General features: G+C 42.9%; 1 protein-coding gene across 1 annotated transcript in view; it reads right to left on the bottom strand.

Moving 5' to 3' along the window:
- The window catches only part of CAPN6 (calpain 6), a 58064-nt gene that overhangs the window by 16029 nt on the left and 16758 nt on the right, over nt 1-25277 (bottom strand). Inside the window, exons 4-9 of the mRNA XM_035113581.2 lie at nt 10442-10573; nt 9376-9584; nt 8172-8364; nt 3244-3437; nt 2149-2226; nt 538-733 (exon numbers count right to left, since the gene is read on the bottom strand). Of these exons, the coding sequence (XP_034969472.1) occupies nt 538-733; nt 2149-2226; nt 3244-3437; nt 8172-8364; nt 9376-9584; nt 10442-10573 (1002 nt within the window). The remainder of the gene's footprint in view (nt 1-537; nt 734-2148; nt 2227-3243; nt 3438-8171; nt 8365-9375; nt 9585-10441; nt 10574-25277) is intronic.

Genomic DNA, 25277 nt, shown 5'->3' with positions numbered 1-25277 from the left:
CAAAGAGAGGTGCCTCCTCATGCTGCCTCACAGGGGCCAGGGCAGAGGATACCCCCAGCCTTAGTGGACCAATGGAAACTGGCCAAAGGTGAACATGAGGTCAGCACCTTAACTTGGGAGGCAGCAGTGGCAGCAGCAGGGCAGCTGCAAACAGATGTGCAAACCTTTCGGAGACAGAGACACAAGAGGGCATTAGAGGAGAGAGGGAAAGAAAGAGGGACAGAAGCCAGTGTTACCTGCAGCACCACAGACCCCCATTCAAGGCCCCCCAGAGTGCCACAGCACGCTTGTTGTAAACCACTGGACTAGTACTTCCACCCAGTACTGTACCACCTGCTGGAAAACTGGCTGTGATGCAAAAACATAACCCAGGAAAACAGTTTTGGGAGCAGTATCTTCTTCCTGCCCCTAAATCTCAAGTTGAAAGGCAAGGAAGGAAAAGTGTCAGCTCAGCTTTGCTTTGCTGTGTAGTTATTTCCATATAAGTTTAACACTGGTGAAGGGGGGGGGGGGAAGCAAGTATAACTGAGCTCCAACCTGTGGGTTTTGTAAGAAGGTGACTTTGTTATTTAAGCACCCCCCAGCGCGGTTTAACATTGGGTCTGGATCCTTTTTCCACTCTCCACGAATCATTTTCTTTTCCCAGGTCTTATGTATACTAAAAAGGGATGTGTTCACAATCCGGCAGACGTCAACATCGGTGAAGTTTTTGCACCAGTCTTCAAACGACATCCTAACTCAGAGAGTAGAAAAAAAATACAGTTGAATTTGCTGTGGACAGATAAAACATGTGTTTTGGGGCACTGTGCTCTTGCACAGGTCACATGACTTGCATGGGAGTGCAGCCCAGAAGACGAACATCCCAGTTTTGTGCTGGGACATTCTGGAAGGCATGGTGGCACCATTCACATAACGAAACTACAACTGAAATATCCATGTTTTCAAAAGTAGGGGTCCGCAGTACTTAGCGAACTGGGAGCCACTGGCACAGTCACAGGATTGTGGTAATAGGACATGGGCAAGGAAGGGATTTGGCATGCACAAAACACACACACACACACACACACACACACACACACACACACACACACACTGTGGTGCACTCCAAATCCCCACCCCTGCATCACCCCATGGCTTTCCAGAAAAAGAAAAGAAACAAGTGAAAAATGTGGGATGTTCAATGATCAGGACATCTCATTTAATCAATAGATTTAAAAACAGAACAATTATTATTTAGGTAATTTAGCTTGCTTGAGGCTGCTTATACTGTAAATATAAGTATTTTGTCTGCATTTACTTTACTACTGTTGCTGTTGAGAATGAGGACTAAGACTACCAACAAGTAAATCATATTTTAAACTTACTTCTCAGTCTGTTGTCTTATTTTCTGTTAAGTGGAGTAAGAAATGTGGGGGGCAACTTACTTTGCAGCTGGACTTAATTAAAAGAAGGCACAGCCTATTCCTATATGTTCTCCATTTTTCTGCTAAGGATAGGACTTTAAACTCTGTGCAGTATATGTTCATCCCACGAATGTGGGTGTCTGGAGGGGTAAATTGCAATTAATATATCCTCTCTTACATTTAAAAACCCATCTAAGCTCAACCATGATGTGGAAATTAACAGGGAAGTGTTGGGGAAGTGGAATAATCTGCCAAGTAAATGCAGCCATAGAGATAGAAGTTGTTTGCTAGAGAGACAGAATGGCAGAAAGGTGCTTGGCTAGGCTAGACAGGAGAATACTGCAGAGGTGAGAGGAGAGAAAAAGAGGGATATCTTCAAGGAGTGGGTTGGATAGCAGAGCTAGAGGGTAGAGAGATGGGCAGAAGTCAGGACTAGCATCAAAGCTTGGCATGGCTGAGCATACGCCAAGGGCTCCCAACCATTCAGAGGACCCTCCTAAAAGAGCCACCAGGACCCACTGCAGTAAGTGGACTCACTGATGAGCAGTGTCTTGCCAAGGCCCTCCAAAACCTGGAGCTAAGGCTGGAGGAAAGGGAAAGTGGTGGTGCTGGAGGCTGGAGCAGTGCCTCCACCCTAATTTCCCTCTTCCTGCCTATGAAATATTATGGGCCTTTCAGTTGTCTTGACATATAAATGGAAGGAAACAAGCAGTGCTGCCTTAATGAGACCACTTCCATTGCTCACCAGAACTCTCCATCGTCTTCAATAGTAAGTCTTAATTTCTTCCGTTCTGCTTGGCTCACGCTTTTCCACTCCTCTGATCTGAAGGGGATGAAAAATGTTAACTCAAATAACTATTTCATTTGTATAAACATATATTTAAAGGGAAGAGCCATAAGCTGAGTGGTAGAGTATCTGCTTAGCATGAAGAAGGACTTAAGTTTAGTTTAGTCCCCAGCAACTCCAGGCAGGGCTTATCAGGTTCACTGTTAGGTCCATTGGTCGATTTTCAGGGACTGCATGTAAAATTGTTTCTTAAAAAATGAGGTAGAATGAGATAGTGGTTAAAGTGCCTGAATAGGACCTGGAAGACCAAGTCCTCCCTCAGCCATAAAGCTCACTGGGTGTGAAGATAAAATAGGAAGGGCGAGAATCATGTACGAATGAGTGAATGAATGAATTTTGGGTTGACTTCCCTGGAAAAAAACCCTCTTTACTGCTGAATCAAAGCAAACATCAATCTACAGACAATCTGATTGATGTTTGCTCTGATTCAGCAGTAAAGAGTAGGTTTCCCAGGAGAAAAGTGGCAGGACGAAAGTGTGGAAGAGCCCTCTGTGTCTGTGTTTGCATGTGTATACAACATTTTGGGCACAAGTGGGGGATCCCATGATGGTCCTCCCTACAAAACAAGAACAAGCATATCAGGGAGAAGACTATTTTACACCCATTTTCCTGGGTGCCCTAGTTTTCTATCTCCAGGCTGATGATGATGATGATGATGATGATGATGTAGATATACATGGGCAAATCTATACATTTTCAGTCTGTGTCCCTTACAAATTATTTCCTTCTGCTTCTGCATTAACATGATTTAGAAAACAAGACAAAACCCACTGGTCCCACTAGCTAGGGATGATGGGAGTTCTAATACAAAAACAGCTGGAGACCCAAGTTTGGGAATCCCCGCTCTAAATGTAGCCACCACCACCATGTTGCCTCTGTCTTCATGTGTCCCTTGGAAATGTTTCCACACTTGAGAGTGTGTTTCTTTTAGCCTCTGCACCTCTTTCAAAAAGTGACAAGCGCATCCTAAATATCAAAGCATGCATTGCTTACGCATCACTCCATGGACCGTTCCACTCGCTCTTTCCCCAGGGGTTCCTCAACCTGATCATGAAGAGTTTCTTAGTCTTTTCCCATGGCAGGCGCTTCTCTCCCAGGGGCATCATCAGGATTTCTGTCACCGAGTAGGCATGGCCTTTGACCAAACCCATTTCAGTCTGTCCCTCAAATTCATTAGAAGACAAAGGCTGTGGAGTAAGAAAAACATGAGTTAATGCAGGGATTTCAAAAGTCTTTGAGGAACACAGAATCTAGCATTTCCTTCTTCTTAAGTAATCCTCTCGGTCCTTTAATCAGTCCTGCCCCCCCCGCCCCCCCGATCCCAGTATTGTTCTGACTTTAACACAAGGTCCCATGATTCTCTAAAGCAAGGGTGGTGAACCTCTGACTCACAGGCCAATTTGGCTCCCAATGCCCACCTGCCCCAAATCTGACTTCATAGGTGGCATCAAGGGTGGGGCAGGTGGAGACAGCTGGATCAACTGCTTGACCAAGCTTCCCAAAAGGAACTTTATCACAGAGCCCACCACTACAGAAAACTGGCTGGAGGTCACTGCTGATTAGCACTGACTTTGAGCCTGCTCTCACCCCTTCCCAAAACATATCTGCTTTTTTGGGGGGGGGGATGTTCTGACATGTCGTATATTGCCTCTCTAGCACGGTATAACCTTGGATAGTTTGGAATTGTTGTTCATTGAGATTCATTGCCAGGATTTGCACACCCCAGCTTTGGAGAGCATTACTTGTCTACTGAATTTCCTGACCACGCACCTCTGCTTCTAGGCTTCTTTCCTCTTACTTACTTGTCCATGTCCCGAACTGTCTGTTCCTATACACACTGCTGCCACCTCTAATAATGGCAACTAAAGCAAAACATTCTGAAGCTGGGGGTGGGGTGGGTGAGTGAGGGAATAACAATAAAAACACAAATCAGTTGAATGGTTTTCTAATAGTCACGATCAGTGTTAACTAATGCCAAATCTACCATGTCTGACCATAACTGCAGCTCACAGAGAATCACTTCATGAATTCTACTGAGATCCACTGGCATATCCCATGGGCTTCTCAGCAGTCCTAACAATTATTCACTTGTATTCTTCACAAACAACACAGCATGCGTTTCCATGACAGCATAAGGAGTTATAACACTGTTCGTTCTTGTTAAAGCTGCAAAGACTGAAAAAGATTTCCATTAATCTTGGTGGTGACTTGCCAACCTGAATTGTAACCAGCTTTCTTTTTAAATTTTATTTTATTACGAAAAGCAATTCTTAGTACACCAATGCTTTCTGTATCCAAATGCAGGATCTCTCAGTCACCTGATAAAACCAAAACAAGTGGTATCATCTTTCTATTTTGAGTTATAAAGCTACACATTAATTAAAAACTCTCTGTGTAGAAACACGTGATGGCATTTGCAAACGCATCCACCTTTGCTAGAAGGTAAGTTGTGAGGGAAGCTCATTTAAGCTCGATGTTGAATTGATATTTCTCTTGTCCCCCAAGGAGCAATTTTCAGAGGCACAAATTGAAGAAAACTGTCCATCACACAACCAATCAGCTCCTTATTTGTATGCCTCTTGATAGTCACATCACTGTCGGCAATTTTTGCTTTTATCCAAAACCAGAGTCAAACTTGGGAATGTTGATGGACTTTCACATGGAGAATCATACACAGCTTTTAATTTTCCGTGCCATGTGTATTTTTACCACAGGTCAAGAGAAACCCATAGCCTTGAGTGTCTGAAACCAGTTGGCTAGATAAATGAAGAGCACCATATGCTTTTCTCAGCAACACCCGCTATTTACTCTTAATGTAAGCCAAATGGAATGTCTTCATACAAGATAAGAAGAGACAAAGAAAGACCTCGAACTCAGTGCCTGCTCTGCACGTGGAGGGTCCCAGGTTGCATTTGTAACATCTCTATGGGGAGTGGGAGAATGTCTACTTTCCAAAACCCCAAGAGAGCTGCTGCCAATCTATGCAGAAAACACTGGACTAGATGGAACAATGGCCTGCTTCCTGTGTCCTAGTGAGTTGCTATGAGCAATGTATTTTGTTCAGTCTATCAAAAGACTGGGGTACTGCTTGTTACAGAGTCCTGGGTAAGATAGCCATTCCACAAATGAATGCAACAGGAAGCATCATCTTCACATACACCCCTGGGTTAAATCCATTCCAGGGCTTCTTTTAGCCCTGTATGGGTTTCCCCACTCCTCTGCATGCAGCTGCTAGTCTGTGTAGACCAAATTGAGTTTGGTGGCCAATGTCTGACTGAGGCTGCATTTGCATGGCAGTTTATTTCACTGGAGCTGGAATATAGAGTATGCTTAGAGCTTGTTTTCATATTTGCTTCCAGGAAAAAAAAAATCTGTCTGCGAATATTGGAAAGAGTGCTAAACATGTGCTATATTCCACTATAGTTCCATGCAAGGGAGGCAAGAAGGTTGCTTCTACCCAGGAATTTGTCATCTTGATTGGGTCTAATAGGTACTGTATATAGGAAACTCTCTTCCAAGGAGTCAGACGATTGGGCCATCTAGCTCTCTGCTCTCTGCACTGACTATCAGTGGTTTTCCAGGACTTAGGGCAGGGTTTGCTCCAATTCTACATGGAGATGCTAAGGATTGAACCTGGGAGCTTCTGCATGCAAAGCATATGCTCTACCACTGAGCTATGGCCCTTCCCCTGTAAAACACATACAGTGATATCTCTGGTTAAGAACTTAATTCGTTTCAGAGGTCCGTTCTTAACCTGAAACCGTTCTTAACTTGAGGTACCACTTTAGCTAATGGGGCCTCCTGCTACTGCCACGCCCCTGGCACGCGATTTCTGTTCTTATCCTGAAGTAAAGTTCTTAACCCGAGGTACTACTTCCGGGTTAGCGGAGTCTGTAACCTGAAGCATTGTTTGTAACCCGAGGTACCACTGTATATACATATCCCTTCACTGAATGTACACAAGTAAGTGGCCTATGAATGGTATAATAAAGGCAGTTTCGTAAAACTAAGACACCAAGATACGCCATGTGATTCTTTGCTACTTTCCAGGGTTTTGTCTGTTTTATAATACCGTTTTTATAGCTTTTTATGTTGTACTTTAGATATCTTAAACTATTTAGCAGTTTAGAACTGCTTGTAGGTTAAGTATGCAAGCAAATAATCACCAATGAGTGGTGATTACAAATTCCAGGAGAGTAGTTCTGCTGCATTTTATTTATTTGCATGCAAGTAAGTAAGCAAGCAAATAAAATAAAATGCAACACAACTGCTCTCCTGGAATTTGTAATCAGCACCAAATGACAATTTGTCCGCAGTAAATGAGTGTTTGGAAAATTGATCGTGACTATGAGAAATAAGCAACCAAACAAACTGGGAAGGCAGTAGAAGCTTGGACTGGAAGCTGGAAAACTCTGCTTTATTCATCTCTGTCTGATCCAGGAATTATTCATCCCTCACCCTATTCCAAAGGGGGCGGAACCTCACATTCCTGTGAAGAGTTAAGAGCATGGCAAGGGACAGATTGGGTTGCAGATTGGGTTTTCACAGCTCCTATCCCCAGGGAGCTCTTTCTACACAGATTTGTTTTCCGACAATCCAATGTGCCTGCAAGGGAACTATGGGAACTCCATGCACACATCTCTTACGCTCTGCCATCTTCCCATCAAAGATGTCAAGTATGGAACACACACACACACACACACACACACACAACTCAGGCTCCTGTAACTGTGCACTGCAGGGAAAGTGAAAACCAGCTCTTTTTAATTCAGTCTTCCTACTGCAGACCCCCTATCACTCTTAGATAATTTGTTAGTTAGTGGGTGCGAGTATTGTTCCATTTATTGTTTGCTAATGTTGTTTCTTATTATTATTATTATGGGGTGGTGACTGGTGTTTTACTTGTTGTTTTTTTTTGCTTCCCCCACCATGCTGTATGGAATTTTATGCATTATTTGAATCCTCCTCCACATTCGAATGGTATATATATTTTCAGTGTAGGTCTCTAGGAGACTTTCTGGGTGACAAGTGTAACGAACCCAAGGACTTTGCCACCAATTAATATGGTACAAACCCAGTCCCGGTGTTGTCACTAAACTTTCGGGGATCCTTCTTAATATGTGACGAAATGTCCTCCCTCTCTATTACTAAAAATGCGCCACAGGAATCCAGGGGTGAAACCACCCCCCCCCCCACTTCTCCTGCCGCCTTAAAATAAACCCCTGTTACTTGGGTTCCTTAGTAAAGAGAGTCTTCCAGCTTACGTGGCCTGGTATCTTGATAAACTCTAGGCTGTTTGACGGAATAACCTCCTGCCTACAGTAAAGGGTCTCACTCAGTTTGATTCCCCACTGCAAAAGTTTGCCCTTTCCACTCTGGCAACTTTGTGGCACCCCAGGTTATCCTCCTAAGCCTCCTCCTTGTAACTCTAGGACACAAACTGTCGCCTCTATTCCCGAGGTAACTTTTGTCCTCTACTGAGCCACCACTTCTGTGAGTTTAGATACCCAGCTGGAATAACTAAGCACATCCACTAACATTTAAGAAAGCTTTATTACTAGAGGTCTTTTAAACGCGTAATGGTTTCATGTGTACAGGCTCTTAGATCATATTCTTAGTTTCAATTAACAATGGCTAGATAATATAATTCAATTAAACTCCTCAGAACACTTTAAGATCTCCTACGCCTACCCACACTCTCCCTCGCTCCCACAACCCTCTCCCCTGAATTAACTGCCTCCCATTCCTTTTAAACTCCTGGCAGTCCCGCCCCTCAGGAATGGAATGCGTCATTTATCCAGGAGGTTGGGGTTTAACTCTCTGCACCCTGGAGTTCTTTTGCCCACCAGGCCAATCCGTCACAACAAGCAACTATTATTATTATTTTTTAAATGCTCCTTCTCTTAGTAATATAGCATTACCATGATGTAACAGCTGATTAATCCTCCTCTTCTTTGCACCTTCAGCAAGTCTTCAAAGAGTTTCGCCTGCTCGATGATATCATGGCTGTAGTGGCCATCAATCATGTCAATGGATTCTGCAACTGCTCCTGTGAAGTCAACGATGGCCTCTGCGGTGTTGCCACCATCCAGGGCTTCATAAGACCCAGCCATCCTAGTGGTAACACAATGCACATTGAGGACACACCCAGGTATATGAAGAAGGTTTCGCTGCTCCCAATGGGCTGTCTCCCCTCCTCCTCCCCTCTAGAGGCATGGTGCTTACCTAGGTTTCATTTCCTTTGGAAGGAGATCACTAGACACTTGTTGGTATTTTGTAATATTTGGGTTTATTTAAAAATGCACAGGTTGGGCAAAGGTGGAGCAGACACAGCTTAAATACTCCAACCTATGGGGAAATCCACTACCCCACATCAGATCTCCAGAGAAAGGCAGCCAGAAATCTGAAATGATGTAAGTTGGTCAAGCTCAATTCTCTGCCTTGCCATCTCACTAGCTGCTCTTAGCCCCCCACAAAAACTGCTGTTTCCTATCATTCCTTTACCCAGAGACCTAGATCTCACCATCCTTAGCTCAGAGTGGGAGAACGAAATGCATGCACCTTTTAGCCATGCCCCCCTAGCCATTTCCTGCAACTACCCACTCTCCTGCAGGTAAGCCCCATTAAATTTGAACTAGAGAAGAATTGTGCTGTCAAGGGAGAGCTATGTATTACCTATAGACAGGGCTTCATTTCATCCAGAACCTGCCGGAACTCGGGTCTGGCACCTCTCAAGTGGGCAGTATTGCCATTATAAGAGAATAAGGGTTCATGGTGAGTTCTGGCACTTCGTTTTCTTGAAAAATAGCACTGAGTAAGGATACCTTGCCAACTTTATCTGGACTGTTGAGGGATTCCCTTATAGTACTTCTGACTCCGTGAAATCTCTTGTAGGAAACCCTCCCAATCTGACCATGCTACATTCTTACATGGCTGTGTATTCTATGTAAGGCATGAGGTATGAAGGGCCCACAAGATCATCATGGGCAGAAATACCCCACGGATATCCAGTTTGTTAAAACCACTTGGTTTTGGTAAGATCGTAACATTTTGTAACAACATTATGAGGCAGTTTTCGTTTTGTTGAAAGAACAGAAATTGTGCCAAGTCAAAGCAATCACGTACTTTGCATAGGCCTTCTCCAGAAGGGCGCTCCAGAATTCATTGCAGTCGTTAGAATGGCAGTAGATCAGCTCATTGCGTACAGTTGGCAATCGGTCATCTATGACCACATCAATCCATTCTCCAAAACACCAGAAGCAGAAGTGAAATATCCCCACATTTTGATCTGGCTTATCTGAAACCCAGTCCTGTTCCTCAACATCTGGAACCACCTAAAGTGCCCAAAGAAACAGAGAATTACTCCAAGCATTGAGGCAGGAAACATTTCTCGATTAACGGATAAAATGGATCCATTAAAAAAATGGACCCAAAAAACCTTGGATTTGTAAACATTAATTTGTAATTGGGGAGGGGAAGACTTCCATGACAAGGAAACAATTTAAATTCCTTCTTAGTTAAGATCATTCTTATAGCCCTTCAATTGCACAATAAGCTAAGAGAAGGTGCCCCAGGATGAGAACAGAAATGGATGGTTTTACAGAATTATTCATTCAGAGTAAATTGGTTAGCCAAAGGATGAAGAACTCTTTTTCAGATCATGGGCTGTTTTGCATTCTTGGTGACCTTCCAGGGGCCACAGGGCCAGAGGCAAAAGTGGGCTGAGCCACAAAAGCAATTTTTTGCCTTTGTACGGCAGGGTAGTTTCTGTACACACACACACACACACACACACACACACACACACACACATGTTCCTCTCTATCCTCTATCCAGGCAAGTAGGAAGCACAATCAGCGTTCCATCCAATCAAAAACACTCAATCGGTGGATGAAGCAAAGTCTGTGAGGACTGTGGGCTTGGGGATAGTTCTGAAGGGAAGAGAGAGACCTGGAGGGCTGCATTTGACCCTGCCCCCATCCAGATGTGCTCATTAAAAAAACACTCATGAAAAGAAACACCAGTTGTTTCTCTTCCAAGATCAAAAGGACTTGGGATCCTAAACCACATTTGATTTATCTTTATTACTGTCTAAAAGCAAAAGTCTTCCCAGAGTAGCCGGCTTAGTGTCCTTGACACCCATCGCTTTAGAGCCCTGGGAATTCTTGTCTGGTGCTCAGTAGCACAGTACCTTTTGCCAGAGGTTATGCCGAAGGGCCAGGCAAGAGCAGGCAGCCACGAACCAGCAGTTTCCCAGCTTCCCTTGGTGCAAGTCATGGGAACTGATTCCATTGACAACCAAGTGAGGATCTTCAGAGAGTTCCTTTAAAGGCAAAACACGCATAAGCAAATTGGTATCGCAGTTTTACAAAAGAGGGAAATGGCTCCCAGGTTTCAAACATTTGACCTGCTGAAATGTTTGGGGTCATCTACATTTCCGTTTTGTGCTGTGATTTCTAGGCATGAGACCCAGAGATTTTTCTTCCGTCCTCCCCCCCCCCCCGTTTCTTCTTCTTTCCCCAGGAAAACCTGCTGTTTACTGGTGAATCAAAACAAACATCAACTGGGTTTTCTGCAGGTTGACATTTGTTCCGATTCAGCAGTAGACAGCGGGTTTTCCCAGGGAAAGAGACGGGGTAAAAGAAAAAGCTCTTGGGCCTGTGCCTAGAAATCAAGGGACATGCAAAGTATGGATGAGCCTGTTGGAAGATTCTAGAAGAAACCTGGAAAATGGTCCTGGACAAGTTGCTATTGTAAATGAGCATGTGAATGATTCAGCATTAGGTCTCTGGCCGAATGGTTAAAAGAGAAAAAAGATTGTGTTGTTTTATTTGTTATTGACCAGTGTAAAGTTTTGTAAATAATAAATACTGAGAAACAGAACCAAATGGTGTCTATTCCTGTAATGGGAATTTCACTAAGAGATAGCTGGAATGCTGCTGCTGCTGTAAATAAGTAAAAGATGCAGGAAAATTTTTCTGTAAAAGAAACTCTGCTTCAGAAAGAAATGAAAACCCAAGAGTAAGATGCTCGCGCACCAACAGAGCCCTTAGTTAAAAAGGAAGAAAGCTTTAATCAAAGGTGGTGCAGAACTACAGAATGAATTAAGCGGCCCATTTTTGTTTCTACCCAGTAGGAAACAAGACAGGACAGGAACCATGGACAGGAACCTCCATGGTGACAACTCCCCGAATTCAGGCAATGGGAGAAGATACAGGTTAACATGCTCACGGATCTCATGCATGGAGTGGCCTCCCCATTCACTTCAGTGGAGGAGAAAATTCCTGGTGTGCAATGCGTAGATTGAACAGCCCCCTACATCAAAGTGAACATGGAAATCATTTGTGCAGGAGCAGTGTGAGCACTGGATAGTACACAATGTTTGCAAAAAAGCAATCTCGAAAACAATATTTTAAAAAAACATTTAGCTGCAGACTTTATGAGCACACAATTTTGTGCAAGAATTTTTGCACACTGTAGAGGAGTGGCACTGAGCAGGGGAACCCCTGTAGTGCCCCATAAATTTAGAAAGTGTAGAGGGGGTGGTTCAAAAGCTCGGAGAAACTCCCAAGTTATAGGAGCCTGTTGCTTTATGAAACACTGGGAAACATGGGGACGCAAAACGAGGCAACTGCCTCAAGGGATCACAGACTCAAAACCCAATCTTATACACGTTTACTCAGAAGTACATTTCAATGTGTTCAGTGATAGCACATGTGCAGATGAGAGTGGGGGGGGGACCAAACAGGTAATATGGATCAGGTGAAGACAACCCCCCCTTCCATAGTGTGAACAGCAGTTTGCAAATGTGGCTTGAAACATAATGAGTGAAATGGCCGTGCTGCGTTTTAAGTCGCTAATGTGTTCAAAGGCTTAGGAGTTTGGACACCAAAATATCAACATCCTTTTAATCACTGTGTAGGAAGAAAATATCCCAAATCTACACTGGAAATAGTTCAGAATTCCGAATCTTATCTCTGGCATTGATGCTTTCCAACTTCCTTTTCTTTTATAACTTTTAATACTGAATCTATTTTAGGAGGAGTGTTGTTGGGTTCATCTTGCTTGTGGCCTTGGTTTTGGAAGCCAAAACAATAATCATTCAAGCACACTCACATTTGACCAGCCCCAAAAGAGACTATATATCATACTTGCATCCCTTTGCCAGAATTACAATGCAAAATCATGGTGAGAATACAGCTTGTCTGGGTTCTCTCATCGCTTTGAGCCGCTGAGTCCCAGAGGTCAGCAATGCAGACGGCCTTCCATGTGGATGTGGTTAAGGCTGACTCCAAAACAAATATGAGGATGACACAGAACTTATTTTGCTGTTTCCTTCCCCTTCCCATTACAGTTGCATAAGTTTCATAAACTTACAACCTAGAAGCAGCCTAAGAATGAATGTTGTTCAACGTATTTACAAGCTTAGGGATCTGATTCTATCACAAATTCACAGAGAAGACTACCATGGGCAGTGGGAGAATTCAGGGGGGGGGATGTGTTTATTCAAGTTGTTGGGAAGTCTTTGACCTGATGTTTAAGCTATTTTCTCAATGAGCTAAAATTTCAGGGTAAGGAGACAAAACTGCTTGATTTGAAAGCTTTTGTTTCCAGCTCTGTTTCTCCAGTATATCAAGCTACACCCTGAGCCTCCAAGCATCGTCAGGTTTTACCCTCTCAGTCATCAGCTGCACCTCGCACATCTAAATTTCAAGAGGACCTGGCAACCATAGTTTTTATTATACAGTTTGTAAATGTAATTCTAGACAGGCTTACTATGGAGTAAGCCCAAAACATGCATAGAAGTGCACTGCCTGAGTAGTAGAGGTAGAAATTAAAGAGTTCTGGAACCTCATTTATGATGAGATGAAAAAGATCTTTAAATTAACATTCTCAAAGAATTCTGGGAAGCTGTGTTTGTTAACCGGGCTGAAAGATGTTAGGAGAGCTCTATTCCCCTCACAGAGCTTGGGAAGAAGCATTCCACTCTGGGAATTGTAGCTCTTTGAGGGGAACAGGGAGTCTCCTAACAGCCCTCAGCACCTCTTAACAAACTACAGTTCCCCAGAATTCATTCCCCAGAATGACTGCGGAGGCAGTCATGATTGTTTAAATTGATATAATGCTCATTTAAATGCATAGTGCAGATGGGGGTCATACTGAATTGGATTATAACAAATCCTCCAATGGTCTTTCTGTGCCATCACAACTCTACCTGAAATCAGAACTATAATCCACTTGGCTGAAGCTCACTAAAAAAAGGAAAGATGTGCGTTCTTTTGGAAACAATAAATGATGCTACCGCCTCTCCCCGCTCCCCCCCCCACCAGAAGTATTTATGGACAATTCCACATAAATTTATCACCCACAAAGGTAAATAGCAAAGCACCCTGCATTTTCTTGATGAGAGAGAAGCCTTCCATAGAACCCTAAGTGATGCTACCACCTTCCCACTTACAAATGAGCAAATAAAAGTTAGTACCAGCTTTGGAAATAAATCTGATCATTTTAGTGCATCTGCAATGAGCCTGCAGGAAGAGGGGGAGGGGGAGGGAGGGAGGGAAATAACTACATAATGCAGTATTTAAATAAAAAATATATCATTTTATTAGAAGCTTTAAACAAGACAACTGGATTTCCTATGTATTATCTCTCTACTCTTAGGGCTCTGTGACAGATGTATGTGTTATTTCAACACTGAACAACCCAACCTTGGGAGGAATATGGCTTTTGACATCCTGTTTTTTTGGACAAGGATTAACTTTCTTCCTTCTAAGAAGAGGAGGTAGAGGGCAGCAGACATCAAATTAGGGGTTTCAGGCTGCATGGGGGCCAAGTGTGTAGCTTCAATCACTGAACGGATGAAGACTTCCCCCATAAACCAAACCTGTGAGGAGTGCAGCAAAGGAATGTATGGGTCCATTTTTAAAAGCAGCACATGAGCAGCCCAAGACATCTAAATGACTACAGTACATAGCAGCATGCTTCCAGCTGTCCTGGGATACTTGCAACTCATTCTATATGATGGTTCCTGAATGGTTCATAAAAGCAGCTGTACTTAATACAATTTGCTGCAGAATGCCAATTGCTGTGTGCCAAATGTTTTATGGAAAACTTGGTTTTAGTAGCTTTTTGATTGTTTGATGTTTTTCCACATTGCATATATGACTACCAGCCATCCCAGGCAAGGCAGTGTGGTGGTACTGTCTGCTCTTCAAATGTCTAATGTCAAGAAAATGAATCATGGACATTTGTTTTTGCTGAGAACATAAGCAGAACCTACCATAAGCAGAGGGCCTTCTCGGTAGTGGCAGCTGCCCTGTGGAACGCCCTCCCATCAGATGTCAATGAAATAAACAACTATCTGACTTTTAGAAGACATCTGAAGGCAGCCCTGTTTAGGGAGGTTTATAATTTTTGATGCTTTATCGTGTATTTAATATTCTGTTGGGTACTGCCCAGAGTGGCTGGGGAGGCCTGGCCTGATGAGCAGGGTATAAATAATAAATTAGTACAGTATTATTATTGTACCTGTTGGATCAGACCCAAGTCCCACCTTGTCCAACGTCCTGCACTCACAGTGACCAACCAGATACTTCACCCTGGAGCAGGACATGACAAGAACAACAATCTGCCTGTGATCTCTGAGAATGTGAGCTTGTGAATAATTTTAACACCAGATATGTTCATTAACTGGCCCAAAAGGTCCACCCACTGCCTCTCCCCCCCCCCCCCGCTGTAGGGCAGCTGAGTGGGAGGAGGCAGGCAGACTCCAGAGGCCCTGTGGGGCACGCCGCCCCTTTGCGCGGCACACCCTCCCCTCGCCCCACCCCTGGACACACCGACCAAGGTGAAACACAAGAGATCCTGCCCTCACATAAGAACATAGGGAGTTGCCCTATACTGAGTCAGACCATTGGCCCATCTAGTCTATAATGACTGGCAGCTGCACTCCAGAGCTTCAAACTCAGGTCTCTCTCAGTCCTACATGGAAATCCTGGGGTTTGAAACTTGGGTATTCTGCATGGAAAATGGATACTCTACCCCTGAACTATGGCCCTTCCTAAAATATTTTAGAATCTTCTCTTTGAGGGCCAACATCACTGAATATATGGTGGCTAGCAACTGAAGAAAGGACCTTGGTAGTGATACCCTGGTTGTAGAATGCTCTGACCAGCAATGCCTGTTTTGATGTGATTTTGGCACCAAGCAAAAGCTTTCCTTTGCTCATTAATCTAACTTATTTTATGGCTGCCAATTCCTTTTACACTACTTTGTATTTATTTTATTTCTGCTCACTGCTTTTAAAAAAACTATCAGCAGGGTTAGCTGTGTCAGTTTCTTGCAGCAAAAACAGCCCAGGAGAATCTACACATGCAAAGAGCCTGGCCTGGCATGAGGCAACTTTGCGAGTCCACAAAATGTGGTAAGAGTTTATCCACACTTACCTGTTGATCTGCTCTTTCCAGACACAGGTCTGGGCTTAGATGCTCAGTGTCCAAGCAGAGGTTTTTTTTGGGGGGGAGGGGTTTGCCCCAGAGCTTTCCCCATGAAAACCTGCTTTTAAACACTCAATTGGAGCAAATGTAAATTGAGGTTTTCCTCAGATTGCTGTTTGCTCTTAATGAGCATTTAATAGTGGGTTTTTGCTGGGAAATTTACACTTCTCTGAATTTTGCAATGCACTTCCCCAGCCAAGGCATAGGGTGAAAACACATGTATTAGTGAAATTTAATATACAAAACCACATTATATTAAGAAAACTGCTTTGCAAAAATATGTAAATTGGGCAAAATTGCATAAAACTTGTTGGCACCATCTGTCTCAAGAGACAATGGAGTGCACTTTGGTGGGGTGAAGTCAAACCACTGCATTAGCAGCACCAAAGTGACTTCTACTGGGTGCAAACCTGGGTAGTGTGTATGGAGGTCTGGGGCTGTCCAGACAACAAAAAAACCCTTCAGCCTCACTGGCACCAGCTTGGCTGCAGGAGTTGCTGAAAGGAGGCATACAAGGTGCCATCTAAGCATCTTAGGAACTCCACTCTGGAATTGTGTAGGGTTTACTCCTTGCCTTTTCATCTCCTGAAGATAGCATGCAAGGCAGAAGAGGTTAAGGATCAGTTTACCTTCTTCTAGATGGACTACCTTCCCAGGTTGATGAGCCCCATCTGCTTCTCAATTCCCTCTACAGCATATGCAGAATGAATGAATCTTTATTTGCATCAGCCATCGGCCACAGTAACAAAACAACAATATGATATACAAAGAATAAAAATAAAAAGTCAATTATATCATTATATATGCAGAAACTGCCTTCTTGACCATTTGACCCACTATTGGCCTCATCCGCTCAATCCACCAGACCCTGTCTTTGTATGCAGGGGCTAGTCACTAACTCACTGAGTGAGGGTTTGAAACCCATCAGCTACCAGCCAGTCAAAGCTGTTTCCCGGGGTGTGGCTGCTGTCACATCCTGGAAGCTTCTAGGAGTCACAGGTGAGAGCTGAATGTAGGGTGGGGTCGCCAAAGGTGGACAAACTACCCCAGAAGGAGCAATATGTGTCCCCCACCAGGGGTAGTACCTCTCCCCCAACACCCCACACACCTCTAATTGTATAAAGAAATGTGTTTATTAGGAGAAGTTCAAACTAAAGAAATGTGTTAAGTTGAACTTGAGTTTGGAAAAATTGAGAAACTACAGTATGAGGAACTGCAATGGATTATTCACCCTGAGCTACAATCCGTTTCTAAATTCAGAGAAGTCTGCTCTTAAGCTCTGAGCATTTAAAGTTTAGGCAGGCAAAGAAGCAAGGGGTTGCTAGCCAACCACAGCACATGAGAGCAGACAGCAATATCAAAAGCTACAATTGGTGTGTATTTTGCAAGCTTCACAACTGACGAGAACAAATTTAAGAGATCCCAGAGCTCACTGTGAGGCTTGCTACAGTCATAAAAATGTAGTACATTGTGTCATAAACCACACATTATTTAATTTATGGTATTCGAAGCAAAATTTTATTTTATAATGCCTTAGATCCAAGAACATTTGGGAAAGTTTTGCTTGTTCCCGAGGACCTTCCCAAGGCTGTCCTATACCTAATCTTTTTCAGAGGCTCATAGCAGAGTGGTTTGAAGTATTTCATTGCCTCGTGCTGTTAGTCTATGCCCAGGGATCTCATGCACGCAACCACAATCGAATTATCAGCACATCAGAAGAGAATGCTTAGCCCTGAGACATGAAACTAGTTGTGAATGGAACAGCTGGAGAATCTTGGAACTTGTACCCCAGAATGAATTGCAACAGTCAAAACCATCAGAGATCAGAACAGAGGGAGTTCCACAACCTTTGGGCTTATTCTTATTGCGAATAGAAAAATCACTCCAATATTTAGTGATGATATAATTTATCTACTGGGATATAACACAGGTGGTTCTGCTTATGAATGATCCAGCTAACGGTAGCTCAGCTATTTCTTCTATGTAAATATGTAAAAAAGAAATTGCTGTGTGATGCCAGAAAAAAACACCCTATTAATTCTGGCCTATGTTTAACTGGTAATAAATTAAGGTGCAGACTCGTAACATTGCTTTGTTATATTGTCATCTGGTTTGAAGTTCAGTCAGTTTATTCTGTATTGCCAAACTGAGAGATGTCTGGAAGGATTGTCTTCAGTAGGCTAAAGCCACAAAAATAAGCTTTCTGAACTGATGATTAATGGGATGCTGCACAAGCGGTTCAGCCTCATATCTCCCTGCCTTCCCCCACCCTGGCCTTTTCCTGGGTGATGCTATTATGGTCCTTAAGTTGCTTATTTCTTTATCAGTGAAATGCAAACCCTGATGAAGCCAGAAGCGCCTCTGGCTTTAATGGGGTCAAGATGTCATTCTCTATCGATTCTATAGCATCAGCAAGTCAGATATTGCAGTATTACATGTGAGGACAATAATTTGTGGTAGATGGTGGACTGGAGCAAAGGAGGGAGACTTGTCAATATATTCAGCTGCCTGTGCCCCTATATCCTATCAGTACCTTCAGGGCTCACCTCCATTGAGTCACAGACAGAGAGGACACTCACTGCTTTTATACCCATAAACTTTGAAACACACACATAGAGATCAACACATGCATTGTGGTGCAGTGACTAGAGTGCTGGGCTAGGAGAGCAGGATTCAAATCCCCACTAAGCCATAAAACTCACAGGGTAACCTTGGGCCCATCACTGTCCTCCCAGGATTGTTGTGAAGACAGAATGGAGGGTAGGAGTGTCATGCACACCACCTTGACTCCTTGGAGGAAACGTGTGAATATAGAAAGCAGGAGGAGGAGGAGGGGGGGGACACATACATGCAAGCATGTGTATTTATGAAAGCTCATCAATTTCTGAGTCACACCCACAAAAGTATTTGCTGTACAGACTTCTGTACTGTGAAACCAAGTGTGTTCAGACACACACACTTGGGTATGTTCTCATGTTAATAACTACAGGCATGCATGCATACATACATACATATACATTCACACAAAACACAAGTAATTTACCTTGTTGGTTGTGGTGTTGAAAGTGACAATGACATATGCAATAGTCAGCTGCATGATGAGGATTAGAGGCCGTCGTAAGAATGCCAATTTCATTAACCACCCCATGGCAAAAGAGTTTAGGCACAGGAACGATTTGTGTGTCCGTGCTCTTTGCTGGATCTGACTCTCAATCTTCTCTTCACCAGGACTTGGGTAAGCTATCAGAGAAGGCTTTAGGAGGGACCCTGCAACTGCAAACTCCTCCCATAGTCAAGGATTTCCAAGGCCAGCGAGACTGGCACCTGCAGTGGTTGGGGCCAATCACAGCATTCACCAGCGAGATAAAATCTCTGCCTTGCTTAGAAAATGACACAGGTTGCATCCTTGGCATTTCCAGATAGGGCTTATAAGTTCCTGTACATGAAAGCTTGGGCAGCTATTTCCAAGCAATGCTAATAACACTGACCCTGAAAGTGACCTGACCCAATATAATATTGTTTCATATTTATTTTTACCCACCATGTTACTACCCAGTTTCTAACTCCTGCATCCCCTTCACGTCTGATTTCTTTTTGTATTAAGCAAAAGTCTGTATAAACTAACCAACTGGAGAACATTTCTGTCCTGCAGAGCATGCTCAGTCCAAAATGACAGCATCTATGGCAAAACATATTACTTATGTACAGTGCAGAAGACCACCTTCTGCAGCAATTAAAATTTACTTAGCTTCAACCTCTTCCCATTGCAGAAGCACCAATTATTTATCTTATACCACTTTCTCCCTCTTAGGCTAACCCCTTTTATCTATCCAGGAGAGTCCCCGTCTCTCTCTTTCTCCCCTAGTACCTGTTCTTTTTTAAACTATAAGAAGTCTTATGGCACTTTAAAGACTAACCAATTTATTATGCCATAAGTTTCAGGCAATACAGTTCACTTTTTCAAATGCATAAAAGTGTTGTCCTGAGTTGCAAGAGGTTGCATGGGGATTGAAAAAAAGAGCTCCCAAGGAAATGAAAAGAAGAAAAGAAAAGTGAAGTGATCATTTTGTACTTAACAATGGTAATTCACAAAACAATTTCTGATGTCACAGATATCCTGGCATTGACATTGGCACACTAGATTTGGCACCTTTTAGTTTTGGTGGGGCTACTGAGTAATGGGGGTGTTACCAAGTTCTGATGTTCTCCCAATCCTTCTCCCTTGCAAATATTGTGGGCACAAGATAGGAATCATAGAAGAGTAGAATAGGATGGGACCCCAAGCGTCATCTAGTCCAAGCCCCTGCAATGCAAAAAGCTCAACTAAAGTATCCATGACAAATGGCCATCCAACATCTGCTTAAAAACCTCCAAGGAAGGAGAGTCCACCACTTTCCAAGGGAGTCCATTTCCCTTGATGAGGACATTATACTTCTGTTGATGCAGCCTAGAATAGCATTAATTTTTTTTTGCTGCTGCATCACACCGTTGACTTCTGTTAAACTTGTGGTCTACCAAGACCACTAGATCCTTTTCACATGTACTACTGGTAATCCAGGTGTTACCCATCTTATATATTGTGCAGCTAGTTCTTCTTGCCTAAGTGTAGAATCTGACATTTGTCTCTTTTGAGATTCATTTAGCTTGTTTGGGCCCTGTTCTCCAATCTGTTAAGGTCATGTTGAATCCTAAATTCTGCGGCATTAGCAATCCTTTCCAGTTTGGTGACATCTGCAAATAGGATGAGCATCCCCTCAATTCCTTCAACCAATCAATTTTTTAAGACATTGAAAAATATTGTGCCCAGGGCAGAATCCTGCAGCACCCTATTTGTCATTTTTTTCCAGAATGATAAGGAACCATTCGTGAACACACTTTGAATTTGGTCAGTCAACTAGCTATAAATCCAACTAACAGTTACCTTGTCCAGCCCATATTTTACCAGGTTCACAGGAATATCATTGGGGGTGGGGTATTGTCAAAAACCTTATTGAAATCAATATGTCCGCAGCATTTCCCTGATTCTCAATTGTCTGGCATGACTTGTTTCTGAGAAACCTATACTGGGTCTTAGTAATCACAGCATACTTTTCTAATTGCTCACAGAGCAACTGTTTCATTATCTGTTCTAGGGCCTTTCCTGGTATCAACATCAAGCTCACTCGTTGGTAGTTTCCTGGGTCTTCTTTGTCCACTTGTTTTTAAAGATTGGGACAACATTTGCCTGCCTCCGGTCTGCAGGAACATCACCTGTTCTCCAATGACAAGTGTCATCTCACACTTTCTGCTGCATCTACCCATCACTTTATTTCACAAAAGTCCTGTCTTTTGGGGAAATATTTTTGTGTGCAAAAGCTCAAAATTCACAAGTATGTGACTTAATCCTACTCAAAAATCAACCTTCTAGAGATACACTACGTTTCTAAATAGGGAAAAATTGAAATAGTTGATCCTTAAAACAACATTCCTTCAGTTTCCACTTGCCAGAGGGCATCTCAAAATTTCCTGAAAATATTGACAGGAAAAGAGTTGTTTCCCCCCTCTTAATTAGCATTTTCAGCATAGCCAGTAGAGTCACAGCTCATTAGGCAGAACTCTGCATAAGCGTTAATATCACTACGCAGATTTACTTTATATAGCAGCACAAGTCTGCAGGGGTAGCCTGCCGATGAATATGAACTCTTCTGCATTGTTGCAAACACTTGCAAATGTCAATGTTTTTAATGTGGGGCGGGGAATGGATGAATGGTCAGAAACAAGCTGAAATATACTTGACTGGAAGGTTGATAGCATGGTGAAGCTTCATGTTCTCATGGCCTGAGCTCCAACAGGAAGAACGATATGCAAGCAGTCTCCTGCTGCTTTCTACTGCGACAACCACTCTCTAAGCAAAATAATGAATGGATTCAAATCTAATGTTAGAAATGGCAATAATAAGAAGCCAGTGAGAATATCTCAATCTCTCAGGACATTTTATTGCTGACCTGAATGTTCTACATGAACAACCTATGGAACCCAACCTTCTGCTGAATACCACTCTACAGTAAATACATTCCAGAGGGTGAATGCAATGTGAAACTGTAGCATTAAAATTTATTTAATTTAAATTTAAAATTTTATTAACAAAAAATAAAAAATGCCAAAAAAACCCACCATTATCAAAATTGCAGAACAGTACCCCAGAAGTTATATTTTTCAAATAGAAAGAAGATAATATAGAAAAATGGAAGCATCATGAAAGCCAAATTTTGCAGTTTGGTTGCGGGAAGACAGTTTTGTATATCTAAAATTGACACGTAAGAAATGAAATCCCACCAAACGGTGCAGAAATGGTTCCAAGTCTTCCTCAGCTGTGTAATTGTGAGCTATTTTCTATGGAATGGGTACATAATCTTCTGAATTAGAATTTATCACAGTGTTTTATTTTATTGCAGTTTTGAACTGATAGCTTTTACCAGCCATGATGTCTTTTAGAGGAAAGATAGGCTAAAAAAACTAAATAGATAGACAAACAAACAGAATGAATCTAGGGTTGGTGTGTTATCATGAAAAGATTATTTGAGCATATTACATCGATCCTGACCTGACTGCACTGCCTACCAATTAGTTTCCGGGCCCAATTCAAAGTGCTGGTTTTGACCTATAAATCCTTAAATGGCTCAGGACCCCCAATGCCTCGAGGATCGCTTCTACATATTTGAACCAACCTAGATCCTGCAATCATAAGATGAAGCTCTTCTTTCTATCCCTCCTTCCTCCATGGAGGATGGCAACATGAGAATGGGCCTTTTCTGCAGTGGCTCCCTGTTTGTAGAATGCCCTCCGCAGGGAGGCTCACCTGGTGCCTTCATTATACATCTTTAGGTGCCAGGCAAAAACATTCATCTTCCCCCAGGCATTTGTCTAGTTAAACAATACATGGCCTTTTAAATTGTGTATGTGTCTGTGGAGCAGGTGGTACTGTTTTTGTTTGTTAGTGTTATGAATTTTTGTGTTTTTATATTGTAAACTGCCCTGTAATCTTCGGATGAAGGGCAGTATAGAAACTTAATGAAGAATAATATTAATAATGTCTTACTGCCTGCTGTGAATGGTGCCTGCTTTACATTTAGCTGCCTGCTTTTCTGCTGCTCTTTCCTATTATGGGATAATTCAGGTAACTTTAGCCTTTTGTGAGCTGCTCCCAAAACCTGTTGAAGGGCAGATCATAAACCAAATCAGTCAATATTAGTCCAAATGTGAGGCAAAATCCAGTATATTAGAAATTCGGCCTAGGTTTACCTCAAACCGAGACTATGATAGAAACAAGAGCCCTCTTCAAGTGCTACTGTCCGAAGAGGCAACATAGGCAGAAAAGGGTTATGTGGTCGTACAAATTCCCTGGACCCCTTGCATGATACCCATAGAGGCCCCTCACATGGTCGACAGCTGCCTGAGGGAAGAATGGCATAGCAGACAGGAGTGGTTCTCCGTTTGTGGAATGCTCTTCCCAGTAAGGTTCAGCTGGCGCCTTCATTATGCACTTTACACGCCAGGCAAAAACATTCCTCTTCAACCAGGCCTTTGGCTAATTGGCATTTGATGCCCTTTTAAATGTGTTATAGAAGGGGAGGATTATTGGGTTGTCTTGTTTTTATCATGTATTTTGTGTTTTTTATATTGTAATTTTATGTTGTGATCCGCCCTGAGATCTATGGGTATAGGCAGTGCTGTTTTCCTAGAAAAAGAGGTGCTGGAACTCACCATGAATGCCTCCCCTGTTCTCTCAGAATGGTAATGGCACCTACCTGAGAGGTGCCAGAATTGAGTTCCGGTAAGCTCTGGCTGAAAAAAAGCCCTGGGCACTATGCAAATCACATAAATAAAATAATACAATGATAAATAAATAACAAAATAATAATAGTTTTCATGACTGAGTGCTTAGATAGGGTGCAGGACCTCCTGAGGTTGGGCAAAATGTTGGGCAAGGCCTTAATTTTTTTGTGAGATTTAGACAAGATAGGCAGGTTTTGCCTATTGCTTAAAAACAAAAACAAAAAAAGGAGAGAGGAGGAGGAGGGAAAGATGTTGCTCAACATTTTAACATGATTGGTGGCCTAATTTAAAAGTAAATAGCAATTATTCTCTATTGGAGATAAGGGCTGAAAGTACCGTGGATTCAGAACTTGGCAGGGGTTGGAGGCTACAGCAGAAATGAATAAGTATGATGCCAGAAAGAATTAAGTAAGCAAAGGAAAATGTGTGTTTTTGTTTGGCTATTTGGGTGGGACCCTGTGTACATGTCATGGAACTGGCTACTCAAACTCTATCTAGCCACTGGATTTGATTCAAGAGGAATAGACTCAGACAAAGAATGCAAAGTCCAAGACAAAACAAAGCAAATCTATCCTTTAGAGTAACAACAGCTTCCAACTTCTAATAATATCTTTCTATACATATAAAGGGACGTGGGTGGCGCTGTTGTCTAAACCACAGAGCCTAAGGTTTGCTGATCGGAAGGTTGGCAGTTCGAATCCCCAAGATGGGGTGAGCTCCTGTTGTTCGGTCCCAGCTCCTGCCAACCTAGCAGTTCGAAAGCACATCAAAGTGCAAGTAGATAAATAGGTACCGGTCCGGCAGGAAGGTAAACGGCGTTTCCGTGCACTGCTCTGGTTTCACCAGAAGCGGCTTTGTCATGCTGGCCTCATGACCTGGAAAAACTGTCTGCAGACAAACATCGGCTCCCTCAGCCAGTAAAGCGAGATGAGTGCCGCAACCCCAGAGTCGTTCACGACGGGACTTAACTGTCAGGGGTCCTTTACCTTTTTATACATATAAATGTGTAAGGATTTCATCACACAGCCTCCATGGGAGGATCTGTAGTACTAAATCATAATCCTGGATTCGTATGAAGTCAGGGTTGGGCAGGAATATAAAAGAGAAGGCAGATTGTACAACTTCACTGGCTATGGCATGGGAGCTAAAAGGGCAGAAGACTGAGAGTGGATAGCTGTGGGAATGGTCTGAATAGATTGGGAAGTGTTATTGTTGCTGCTGCTTTTGTTTTAACAAAGAGAAATAGCAAATATGGGTACAACACAGAATATAACACCAAAAATCTAACACAACAGAGCCTGCCCCAACTCCCTTCTTGTTGTACTGAAACTTTGTCACTTTCCCCATTAGTGTCTCGCCTGATTCGCTTGCTCTCTTCAAACTTCTGCAATTACAGTGGCACCTCCGGTTGCGCACGGGATCCATTCCAGAGCTCCGGTCGGATCCTGAGGAATTTGCAACCAGAAGTGCTCGTTCTGCACATGCGCACGATATGGTAGAGTGCTTCTGTGCATGCGTGCAGCATGTAGAGAGCCTCTGCACATGTGCGCGTGGCGAAACCTAGAAAAATTGCCATGTGCGTAACCTGAAGGATACACAACCAGAGGTGTGCATATCCAGAGGTACCACTGTATTTTAAACTGTTATTTCTCTGTCAGTACTTCTCTGCCACTGGCCACAGCTGATCTTGAATAGAAGGATGTGAATGAAGCC

This window comes from Zootoca vivipara, chromosome Z, assembly GCF_963506605.1.
Source record: "Zootoca vivipara chromosome Z, rZooViv1.1, whole genome shotgun sequence".
NCBI classification, from domain to species: Eukaryota; Metazoa; Chordata; class Lepidosauria; order Squamata; family Lacertidae; genus Zootoca; species Zootoca vivipara.
Note: the sequence above shows the minus strand (reverse complement) of the source record. Positions and strands in the feature narration are given on the sequence as shown.